We start from the raw sequence: 12,279 nt of genomic DNA on the forward strand, positions 1-12,279 counted from the left end.
GGTTGTCAGTTCCAAAGAGTGGGAGAGAGTAAGAGATGAAGAAATGGTCAGAAACATGAAGTGGAGTTACAGTGAGGTTTGCTGTAGAGCAGTTTCTGGTGAAAATATAGTCAAGGTGGTTGCCAGCTTTGTGAGTAGGAGGGGAAGGACTGAGAGAGAGAGCAAAGGAAGACAGTAAGAGTAGCAGGTCACATGATTTCTCAGTCTGGATGTTAAAGTCACCCAGAAGGATGAGCGGGGGTCCATTTTCTGGGAAGTTTGAAAGGAGGACGTCTAGTTCTTCCAAGAAGTCTCCAAAGGAACCAGGAGGACGGTAGAGAACGACAATGGTTAGATGAACCGGATGAGTAAACGTCACTGCATGAAACTCAAAAGACAGTGGGGTAAATGGAAGCGGGTAGAGAGCAAAACTCCATTTGGGTGAGATGAGTAGACCTGTGCCACCACCCCGACCAGAGGGTCTGGGTGTGTGGCTGAAGGAGAAGGCCAAGGAGAGAGCAGCAGGGGTTGATGTGTTGTCTGGTGTAATCCAGGTCTCAGTGAGAGCAAGGAAGTCCAGCGATTGCTTGATAGCGAAACCAGAGATGAAGTCCGCCTTGCGGTTAGCTGACTGGCAGTTCCAGAGGCCCCCAGTGACGAGGTGCTGGGTCTGTGTGGAGCGGGTGGGATAAATAAGAGAGGAAGGATTTTGGTGCATGTGTGACCGAGTCCGCGGTCTATAATATCTACGAGTAGATGTGCACACAGGTATGAGGAGAAAACACATTATCACAGGGAAATGTTTATACTCAGCCACCACCGAAGACTCCAACGAAAGACTCCTAGGTCTTTATCCTCCGAGTCTTGACTCCAACCAAAGACTCCTAGGTCTTTATCCTCCGAGTCTTGACTCCAACCAAAGACTCCTAGGTCTTTATCCTCCGAGTCTTCATGCGAGGAGTCTTCCTTGACGCTTCAGCTGACGCTACAAGCCCCAACCTGGTTATACACCCGAGTTGGCGGTAATTGGTTACAGCTGTGTCGAGCCCGCCCACAGGTCGTTGAAGGAATTGCCCACTCAGTGATCGATACTGGTAAGCAGGTGATCCTTGCTAACAGTGAAGTCTCAGTTTGCTAGAATGTGAAATTCTTGCCAAACTGATTAAGGACAAAGATCAGTTTACCTCAAGGTAAAAAGTAGAATAAAGTTTAGTCCCTAGTAGATTTGGATTACAGAGCAAATACTGAAATCCTAGCTGGTTTGGTTGACTTTTCAGACACTTGTGTAAAAAAGCAACAAATCGCAGCTCAAAGTGTTCAAATTACAAAGACAGTACAGACTAGCATTCTAGTATAACTAAATACAGCAGATACAGTAGTAATAAATATACATATATATATATATACACATATATATATATATATACATATACATATATATATATACATATACATATATGTATATATATATACACATATACATATATATATATATATATATATACACACATATATATATATATATATACATATACATATATATATATATACATATACATATATACATATACATACATCATCAGGGAGCCATCGGCTGGTCAGTTAGTTGTAAAAGCTCCATGGATCCATCATGTATTTGTACTCACAGTAAAAATCCACATAGAGACGAAGATCTGAGAACTGAGAGCGAACCTTCTGGAGATCAGACCTGGTTTTAGTTGGATAGCTGTACTGACACTGAGGAAGAGGAGGAAGACAGTAAAGGGTTCGTTCTGATTGTTTTTAGCAGCTACCGCACTGAGGAGGAAGAAGTGGAGGAGGAACACATTAAAGGGCTAGCTCACTGAGGAGGAAGAAGTGGAGGAGGAACACATTAAAGGGCTAGCTCACTAAGGGGAAGAGGAGGAGGAACACATTAAAGGGCTAGTTCACTGAGGAGGAAGAAGTGGAGGAGGAACACATTAAAGGGCTAGCTCACTAAGGAGGAGGAGGAAGAAGAAGTGGAGGAGGAACACATTAAAGGGCTAGCTCACTGAGGAGGAAGAAGTGGAGGAGGAACACATTAAAGGGCTAGCTCACTAAGGGGAAGAGGAGGAGGAACACATTAAAGGGCTAGCTCACTGAGGAGGAAGAAGTGGAGGAGGAACACATTAAAGGGCTAGCTCACTAAGGAGGAAGAAGTGGAGGAGGAACACATTAAAGGGCTAGCTCACTAAGGAGGAGGAGGAAGAAGTGGAGGAGGAACACATTAAAGGGCTAGCTCACTAAGGAGGAAGAGGAAGAAGTGGAGGAGGAACGCATTAAAAGGGCTAGCCTACTGAGGAGGAGGAGGAACACATTAAAGGGCTAGCTCACTAAGGAGGAAGAAGTGGAGGAGGAACACATTAAAGGGCTAGCTCACTAAGGAGGAAGAAGAGGAGGAGGAACACATTAAAGGGCTAGCTCACTGAGGAGGAAGAAGTGGAGGAGGAACACATTAAAGGGCTAGCTCACTGAGGAGGAAGAAGTGGAGGAGGAACACATTAAAGGGCTAGCTCACTACGGGGAAGAAGTGGAGGAGGAACACATTAAAGGGCTAGCTCACTAAGCTGAGGAGGAGGAACACATTAAAGGGCTAGCTCACTAAGGAGGAGGAGGAAGAAGTGGAGGAGGAGGAACACATTAAAGGGCTAGCTCACTAAGGAGGAAGAGGAAGAAGTGGAGGAGGAACGCATTAAAAAGGGCTAGCCTACTGAGGAGGAGGAGGAACACATTAAAGGGCTAGCTCACTAAGGAGGAAGAGGAAGAAGTGGAGGATGAACACATTAAAGGGCTAGCTCACTAAGGAGGAGGAGGAAGTGGAGGATGAACACATTAAAGGGCTAGCTCACTAAGGAGGAGGAGGAAGAAGTGGAGGAGGAACACATTAAAAGGGCTAGCTCACTGAGGAACACATTAAAAGGGCTAGCTCACTAAGGAGGAGGAGGAAGAAGTGGAGGAGGAACACATTAAAAGGGCTAGCTCACTGAGGAACACATTAAAAGGGCTAGCTCACTAAGGAGGAGGAGGAAGAAGTGGAGGAGGAACACATTAAAAGGGCTAGCTCACTGAGGAACACATTAAAAGGGCTAGCTCACTAAGGAGGAAGAAGTGGAGGAGGAACACATTAAAGGGCTAGCTCACTGAGGAACACGTTAAAAGGGCTAGCTCACTAAGGAGGAAGAAGTGGAGGAGGAACACATTAAAGGGCTAGCTCACTAAGGAGGAAGAAGTGGAGGAGGAACACATTAAAAGGGCTAGCTCACTGAGGAACACATTAAAAGGGCTAGCTCACTAAGGAGGAGGAGGAAGAAGTGGAGGAGGAACACATTAAAAGGGCTAGCTCACTAAGGAGGAGGAAGAAGTGGAGGAGGAACACATTAAAGGGCTAGCTCACTGAGGAACACATTAAAAGGGCTAGCTCACTAAGGAGGAAGAAGTGGAGGAGGAACACATTAAAGGGCTAGCTCACTAAGGAGGAAGAAGTGGAGGAGGAACACATTAAAGGGCTAGCTCACTGAGGAGGAAGAGGAAGAAGTGGAGGAGGAACACATTAAAGGGCTAGCTCACTAAGGAGGTGAGCTAGCCCTTTAATCATCACCTCCTATAGCTCCTCACCTCATATCTCCTCACCTCCTATATCTCCTTTAGCTCCTCACCTCTATATCTCCTTTAGCTCCTCACCTCCTATATCTCCTTTAGCTCCTCACCTCCTCTAGAGTCCGCACCTCCTCTTCATGTCCGACTCTCGGCATTACATCCAGGCACGCTCTGGTTGTGTCCCCTGTATATAGTCTCGCAGGCTAACCGGATGCAGTTTAACCAAACCACTTCCGCTTCCACATAAAAGCACGAAGATCTGAGCAAGAGGTAAATAAATCGCAAATGTTTAATTAAGTATTTGCGGTTTTTAAGAATTAATATTTATTACAATGAATTAAATGAATAATAATTTTAAAGGCATGTACTGCAACGTAGTTAAACCTATGAAGCATATAAAAAAAACGTGGGGTGACAGAGCTTCTCCATATCTGCCCCCTCCCTCTGGAACTCTCTCCCCAAACTCATCCGGGACTGCACTGATCTTTCCTCATTCAAAACCCACCTGTTCAGAACTGCTTTTAATGTGTGATTGTTTGCTCCATGTTTTTATTATTATATTTTATTTATTAGGGTCCGACTTACTGACAATGTCCCTATTTGTTTTAACTGTATTTTAGTTATTCTTATTTTTTTTTAGCTTTTAGGATGTTATAATTATGTTATGTAAAGTGTCTTTGAGTATTACGAAAAGGGGCTACATAAATTAAATGCATTATTATTATTATTAAAAGGAACAGAGTCCACCCTCACGGACTTTGAGGCTTCTCGAACTCCGTGAGGGTTTAGTTCTGTACCCGTCACATCGTAGAGGGTTTGAGTCTCAGACAACTCTTTCCCTAAGTCAGCATTAGATGTAGACATTCAATTCAATTCAGTTTATTTTGTATAGCCCAATATCACAAATTACAAATTTGCCTCAGAGGGCTTTACAATCTGTACACATACGCCATCCCTGACCTTTGACCTCACATCGGATCAGGAAAAACTCCCCAAAAATAACCTTTGACAAGGAAAAAAGGGAAGAAACCTTCAGGAGAGCAACAGAGGAGGATCATTCTCCCCGGATGGACAGATGAATAGATGTCATGTGTACAGAATGAACAGCATTTACAAAGTTACATAAACACATTACATGAATATGAAAATGTATGAATGGAACTCCAATCCATGAAACAGAAGGAGGTAGAGATGAGGGGGGGCGGGGCATCAGCAGGGCCAATGGGAGGCCGGCTCACCAGCATCAGACACCTCCAGGTCCAATGGACCCTATGAGACGTGAAGTCACAACGACTCCGGGGAGGAAGCAGAGTTAATAAGGTGCAATGGAGAGATGTAAATTCATCCATAAGGAGAGAGAGAAGAGGAGATAGGTGCTCAGTGTATCCTAAAACACCCCCCAGCAGCCTATAAGCCTATAGCAGCATATCAAGGGGCTGGACCAGGGCAAACCTGATTCAGCCCTAACTATAAGCACTATCAAACAGGAAAGTCTTAAGTCTATTCTTGAATGAGGTGACTGTGTCTGTCTCCCGGACTGAAAGTGGAGCTTCATAACTGAAGGCTCTGGCTCCCATCCTACTTTTTAGGACTCTAGGAACCACGAGTAGCCCCACATTTAGTGAGCGCAGCTCTCTAGTGGGGCAATATGGTACTACAAGCTCCTTAAGATATGATGGTGCATCACCAATCAAGGCTTTGTAGGTGAGGAGAAGAATTTTAAATGTGATTCTTGATTTTACAGGGAGCCAGTGCAGAGCAGCTAATACAGGAGTCATGTGATCTCTTTTCTTAGTTTTTGTGAGTACACGGGCTGCAGCATTCTGGATCAACTGGAGGGACTTAAGAGACTTATTAGAGCAGCCTGATAATAAGGAGTTGCAGTAATCTAGTCTGGAAGTAACAAACACGTGAACCAGCTTTTCTGCATCTTTTTGAGACAAGATGTGCCTGATTTTTGAAATGTTACGTAGTTGAAAAAATGCAATCCTTGAGATTTGCTTAACGTGGGAGTTAAAGAACAAGTCTCGGTCAAAGATAACGCCGAGATTCTTTACAGTGGTGTTGGATGCCAGGGCAATGCCATCTACAGAAACCACATCACCAATTGATCTCTGAGGTGTTCAGGGCCCAGTAAAATAACTTCAGTTTTGTCTGAGTTTAACATCAGGAAGTTGCAGGTCATCCATGTTTTTATGTCTTTAAGACATTCTTGAATTTTAGCGAGCTGGTTGGTCTCCTCTGGTTTGATCCATAGATACAATTGAGTATCATCTGCATAGCAATGAAAGTTTATGCAGTGTTTCCTGATAATATTGCCCAAAGGAAGCATATATAAGGTAAATACAATTGGTCCAAGCACAGAACCTTGTGGAACTCCGTGATTAACGTTGGTGGTCATTGAGGCTTCATCGTTTACAAATACAAACTGAGATCGATCTGATAAATAGGATTCAAACCAACTTAGTGCGGTACCTGAAATGCCAATCGACTGATCCAGTCTCTGTAATAGGATGTCATGATCAATGGTGTCGAACGCAGCACTAAGGTCTAACAAGACCAGTACGGAAATGAGTCCTTTATATCAGCACTAAGGTCTAATAATACCAGTACGGAGATGAGTCCTTTATCAGCACTAAGGTCTAACAAGACCAGTACGGAGATGAGTCCTTTATCTGATGCTTTAGGAGGTCATTTGTAATTTTAGTAGAAACCGTTGAGGACAATTGGTCTAGGTTGATGGGAGAAAAGCCATCCAAATATACACCAGGACATACAGCCGTTTCCAAGGCCACTCCTCTTGATGACAGATCGGCAGTAGTTGAGGGCAAGAGATCATCAATCTTGCCTCTAATAGTTCAAATCTTTTCATTGAAGAAGTTCATGAAGTCATTACTACTGAGGTCTAAAGGAATACACGGCTCCACAGAGCTGTGACTCTCTGTCAGCCTGGCTACAGTGCTAAAGAGAAACCTGGGGTTGTTCTTATTTGTCTCTATTACCGATGAGTAATAGGCTGCTCTGGCATTACGGAGAGCCTTTTTATATGTTTTAAGACTATCTTGCCAAACTAAGCGTGATTCTTCCAGATTGGTGGAACGCCATATACTTTCAAGCTTTCGTGAAATTTGCTTTAGGTCGCGGGTCTGAGGGTTCTACCAGGGAGCAAACCTCCTTTGCCTCACTGTCTTTTTCTTCAGTGGGGCTATCGAGTCTAGTGTCATTCTCAGTGAGCCTGTAGCACTATCGACAAGATGATCAATCTGGGACGGACTAAAGTTAGCACAGGAGTCCTCCGTCACATTGAGACGTGGTATTGAATCAAATGCAGAAGGAATCTCTTCTTTAAATGTAGCTACAGCACTGTCAGTTAGACATCTGGTGGAGAAACTTTTGACTAACGGTGTATACTCCGGGAGTATAAACTCAAAAGTTATGAGGTAATGGTCTGACAGAAGAGGGTTCTGTGGGAAGACCTCCAAATGCTCAATGTCAATGCCATATGTAAGAACAAGGTGGAGGGTGTGGCCAAAGCAGTGAGTGGGTTTCTGTACTCTCTGACAGAAGCCAATCGAGTCCAACAATGAGATAAATGCAGTACTAAGGCAATCATTGTCAATATCCACATGAATATTAAAATCTCCTACAATAATAACCTTATCACTTTTAAGGACTAAACTTGATAAAAACTCTGAAAATTCAGATATAAATTCTGAATATGGACCTGGTGGCCGGTACAGTATAACAAATAGAATTGGCTGTAATGTTTTCCAGGTTGGATGTGAAAGACTAAGAACAAGGCTTTCAAATGAGTTGTAGTTTAGTTTAGGTTTAGGATTCATTAATAGGCTTGAGTCAAAGATGGCTTCTACTCCACCTCCTCGGCCGGTGCCTCGAGGAATGTGAGTATTAATATGACTTGGAGGAGTTGATTCATTTAGGCTGACATATTCTTCATGGCTCAGCCAGGTTTCAGTAAGACACAATAAATCAATGTGATTGTCTGATATTAAATCATTTACTAATACAGCTTTAGATGATCTAATATTTAGGAGTCCACATTTAATTATCCTGTTTTGTTGCACTTTTGCAGTAGTGATGTTAACCTGTATGAGGTTATTTTGTATGACTCCTCTTCTGGTTACTTTTGATTTAATTAATTTAAGTGGCCGTGGGACAGACACAGTCTCTATAGAGTTAAGGTTAAGGGTGGGTAACTGCTCGGATGGAAGTGCAGAGAAGGGTGGAAGACTACAACTCCCTGATCTGAACTCTGGGTCATGGATTAAGTCCGTTAATCAACTTGGCCATGTTTGCAGAAATGAGACGCGCTCCATCCCAAGTGGGATGAATGCCGTCTCGACTCATCAGATCAGGCTTTCCCCAGAAAGTCCTCCAGTTATCTATGTAGCCCACATTGTTTGCTGGGCACCACCTGGACAACCAGCGGTTGAATGACGACATGCGGCTATACATGTCATCATTGATCAGATTGGGGAGAGGGCCAGAGAAAACTACGGTGTCCGACATTGTCTTGGCATGTCTTGACGTGTGACCTCATGTAACAAATGACAGCAGAGCAGGAAGTGACTGTGATGCTTTATTATGATGTCATTCAACAAACCTCATCTGATCAGATTCATTTACATGATTACTACAATTACCATCAGCCCCTTGGTATTACAACTCAAACCCCCATCAGCCCCGGCACAGGAAGTCTCTTCAGATGGGCGTGGCCCTCCACTCCTTGCCCTCCGTCAGCGCCCTCGGCTGGTGGATGAACACGCTGTATCGGACACCCTGATTGGCGGCCGCCCTGACAAACCGGCTGTTTGCCGTCATGGTAACGGCCCTCAGCGAGTCTCCAGTGCCGAAGATCAGGAGCGAACGGCGGTTGACCTTGGCGCTCGGCGTGAGGATCAGCGAGCGCTCTGACGGCTGATCGTCCACCTGCTGGAGGCGAGCGAGCAGCACACGGGCACGCTCCTTCTCACCTGCCCCCCCCAACGTGTCCAGGATCAGCTGGAAGTCGCGGACAGCGGCGCGGCAGGCGAACAGCTGCTTCCCTCGCAGGAAGTCGTCGAGCCGCGGCAGCACCGGCAGTTGGCGCTCCTGAGCCGCCTGCTCCGTCAGCACCGGCTCCCGGAAGGAGAGGTGACATCGCCCGTGACTCAGCGACGACACGTACGTGATCAGTGTGGTGATGTCCAGGTTCACTCGCCGACACTCCTCCACCTTCACCTGCGCAGGAAACGCCAAGCGGGCGACCACCGTCCCCCGGTCCACTCTGGTAAGCTCCTCCTCACCATCTTCAGCCGGTCTCTTCTCCACCTCGTCGTTATCGTCAACTGGCTCCTCCTCCTTACCTTCAGCTGGCTCCTCCTCCTTCTCGTTATCTTCAGTTGGCGGCTCCTCCTCCTCCTCCTCTTCCTCTTCCTCCTCCAGCGTCACACTGTTGACGGCAACAATGTCCCCGCGGACAGCAATGTCCATGTCCTTGAGGCGCTGGGCCATGGGGCAGGAGACCCCGTTATAGAAGGCAAAGACGATGTGGGGGGGCCGGTAGTGGACTTCCTGTTGGCGGCTGGCCTGCAGGAAGTCCCCGGCCTGGCTGATGATGCTCTTGTCTCCGTACTGGCCCCGCCCCTGCCAGATGTTGTGGAGAGCCTCAGCCTTCCTGCCCACCGCCTTCACCCAGGTGTGTCCCCCGTTCGCCACCACGTCCACCACCAGCGTCTGCCGGTGGCCGACGGCATCCAGGTAGGTGAAGACGTGAAGCAGAGCAACCACGTCTTCCAGACTTGCTGCGGACTCCACGATGGCCGTCAGGTGAGTCAGGTTGGTGCTGTGGAGGTGAGACTCTCGGACCTGCAGCTCTCCGGCCTCCACTCGCCGCAGGAAGCGCAGCTCCGCCCGCAGCTTACTACACAGCTTTTGGTGGCCCTCCACACCTGGAACCAGAAGCTCTGCCCTCTGCAGCAACACCTGGGCAGAGGTGATCCTCTGCTGCAGCACCACCTGGAGAGACATGTCTCCTACATCACACCTGAGGACAGAGAGACAGACATGAACAAGTCTCCTACATCACACCTGAGGACAGAGACATGAACAAGTCTCCTACATCACACCTGAGGACAGACACATGAACATGTCTCCTACATCACACCTGAGGACAGAGACATGAACATGTCTCCTACATCACACCTGAGGACAGACACATGAACATGTCTCCTACATCACACCTGAGGACAGAGACATGAACATGTCTCCTACATCACACCTGAGGACAGACACACATGAACAAGTCTCCTACATCACACCTGAGGACAGAGACATGAACAAGTCTCCTACATCACACCTGAGGACAGACACATGAACATGTCTCCTACATCACACCTGAGGACAGAGACATGAACATGTCTCCTACATCACACCTGAGGACAGACACATGAACATGTCTCCTACATCACACCTGAGGACAGAGACATGAACATGTCTCCTACATCACACCTGAGGACAGAGACACGTGAACATGTCTCCTACATCACACCTGAGGACAGACACATGAACATGTCTCCTACATCACACCTGAGGACAGAGACACATGAACATGTCTCCTACATCACACCTGAGGACAGAGACACATGAACAAGTCTCCTACATCACACCTGAGGACAGAGAGACATGAACATGTCTCCTACATCACACCTGAGGACAGAGAGACATGAACATGTCTCCTACATCACACCTGAGGACAGAGACACATGAACATGTCTCCTACATCACACCTGAGGACAGAGAGACATGAACATGTCTCCTACATCACACCTGAGGACAGAGACACATGAACATGTCTCCTACATCACACCTGAGGACAGAGACATGAACATGTCTCCTACATCACACCTGAGGACAGAGAGACATGAACATGTCTCCTACATCACACCTGAGGACAGAGACATGAACATGTCTCCTACATCACACCTGAGGACAGAGACACATGAACATGTCTCCTACATCACACCTGAGGACAGACACATGAACAAGTCTCCTACATCACACCTGAGGACAGACACATGAACATGTCTCCTACATCACACCTGAGGACAGAGACACATGAACATGTCTCCTACATCACACCTGAGGACAGACACATGAACATGTCTCCTACATCACACCTGAGGACAGAGACACATGAACATGTCTCCTACATCACACCTGAGGACAGAGACATGAACATGTCTCCTACATCACACCTGAGGACAGACACACATGAACATGTCTCCTACATCACACCTGAGGACAGAGACATGAACATGTCTCCTACATCACACCTGAGGACAGAGACACATGAACATGTCTCCTACATCACACCTGAGGACAGAGAGACACACAATTTCCAAATGACCTGGACACAAACAACGTGTAAACAACATGTAACGTTAAACAACATGTAAACATATTCCAGGTCTAAAAGTGTTGTTAATGGTCAGACTATGTAAACTGACGTCAGCTGCTTAGCTCTGATGCTAACTATGTGACGTCAGCTGTTTAGCCAGTCTGTAGTTCATCATGTTTAAAACAGTTTAAACAATTAAAACGTTCAGAAAACAAGCGTGACGTCGACTTACGGCAACGTGACGTGTGAACTTTAATCCGTAGGTTCGAGTCCAGGTATCAGATAACTCCTTCTTCTTCTAATGCTAAAGCAAGTCATCTTCTTCTTCTTCGGCTTTATGGCAGATGGCCTCCAACAAAAGGTGCATTACTGCCACCTACTGTATTGGGTAGTTTAAATGATATGTAAACAATATGTTCTACAGTTTAAATGATATGTTCTACAGTTTACATGATATGTACATGATATGTTCTACAGTTTAAATGATATGTAAATGATATGTTCTACAGTTTAAATGATATGTTCTACAGTTTAAATGATATGTTCTACAGTTTAAATGCTATGTAAATGATATGTTCTACAGTTTAAATGATATGTTCTACAGTTTAAATGATATGTAAATGATATGTTCTACAGTTTAAATTATATGTTCTACAGTTTAAATGATATGTAAATGATATGTTCTACAGTGTAAATGATATGTTCTACAGTTTACATGATATGTACATGATATGTTCTACAGTTTAAATGCTATGTAAATGATATGTTCTACAGTTTAAATGATATGTTCTACAGTTTAAATGATATGTTCTACAGTTTAAATGATATGTAAATGATATGTTCTACAGTTTAAATTATATGTTCTACAGTTTACATGATATGTACATGATATGTTCTACAGTTTAAATGATATGTTCTACAGTTTAAATGATATGTAAATGATATGTTCTACAGTTTAAATTATATGTTCTACAGTTTAAATGATATGTAAATGATATGTTCTACAGTTTAAATTATATGTTCTACAGTTTAAATGATATGTTCTACAGTTTAAATGATATGTAAATGATATGTTCTACAGTTTAAATTATATGTTCTACAGTTTACATGATATGTACATGATATGTTCTACAGTTTAAATTATATGTTCTACAGTTTAAATGATATGTTCTACAGTTTAAATGATATGTAAATGATATGTTCTACAGTTTAAATTATATGTTCTACAGTTTAAATGATATGTAAATGATATGTTCTACAGTTTAAATTATATGTTCTACAGT

At 44.6% G+C, this 12,279-nt stretch overlaps 2 protein-coding genes across 15 annotated transcripts in view; both read right to left on the minus strand.

Moving 5' to 3' along the window:
• The window catches only part of si:dkey-181m9.8 (E3 ubiquitin-protein ligase RNF31), a 31,413-nt gene extending 27,588 nt beyond the window's left edge, over positions 1–3,825 (minus strand). For 9 of the 14 annotated variants that reach the window (XM_034555027.1, XM_034555025.1, XM_034555026.1 and 6 more), the window contains exons 1-2: positions 3,708–3,825; positions 1,626–1,716 (exon numbers count right to left, since the gene is read on the minus strand). In XM_034555027.1, the coding sequence (XP_034410918.1) occupies positions 1,626–1,716; positions 3,708–3,752 (136 nt within the window). In that variant the 5' untranslated portion in view covers positions 3,753–3,825. Of the gene's footprint in view, positions 1–1,554; positions 1,581–1,625; positions 1,717–3,630 lie in introns of those variants that run through there. The other 5 variants (XM_034555030.1, XM_034555032.1, XM_034555033.1 and 2 more) reach the window with 5 other exon arrangements.
• A 4,353-nt stretch (positions 3,826–8,178) lies between these two features.
• Positions 8,179–11,349, minus strand: c17h7orf25 (chromosome 17 C7orf25 homolog). Its single transcript, XM_034556487.1, has 2 exons — positions 11,229–11,349; positions 8,179–9,643 (listed from the first exon to the last, which is right to left on the minus strand). The coding sequence occupies exon 2, from the start codon at positions 9,625–9,627 to the stop codon at positions 8,320–8,322; it is 1,308 nt and encodes a 435-aa protein (XP_034412378.1). The 5' UTR covers positions 9,628–9,643; positions 11,229–11,349; the 3' UTR covers positions 8,179–8,319.
• Positions 11,350–12,279: the final 930 nt, after the last annotated feature.

The sequence above is a fragment of the Cyclopterus lumpus genome, chromosome 17, assembly GCF_009769545.1.
Source record: "Cyclopterus lumpus isolate fCycLum1 chromosome 17, fCycLum1.pri, whole genome shotgun sequence".
Lineage (NCBI taxonomy): Eukaryota > Metazoa > Chordata > Actinopteri > Perciformes > Cyclopteridae > Cyclopterus > Cyclopterus lumpus.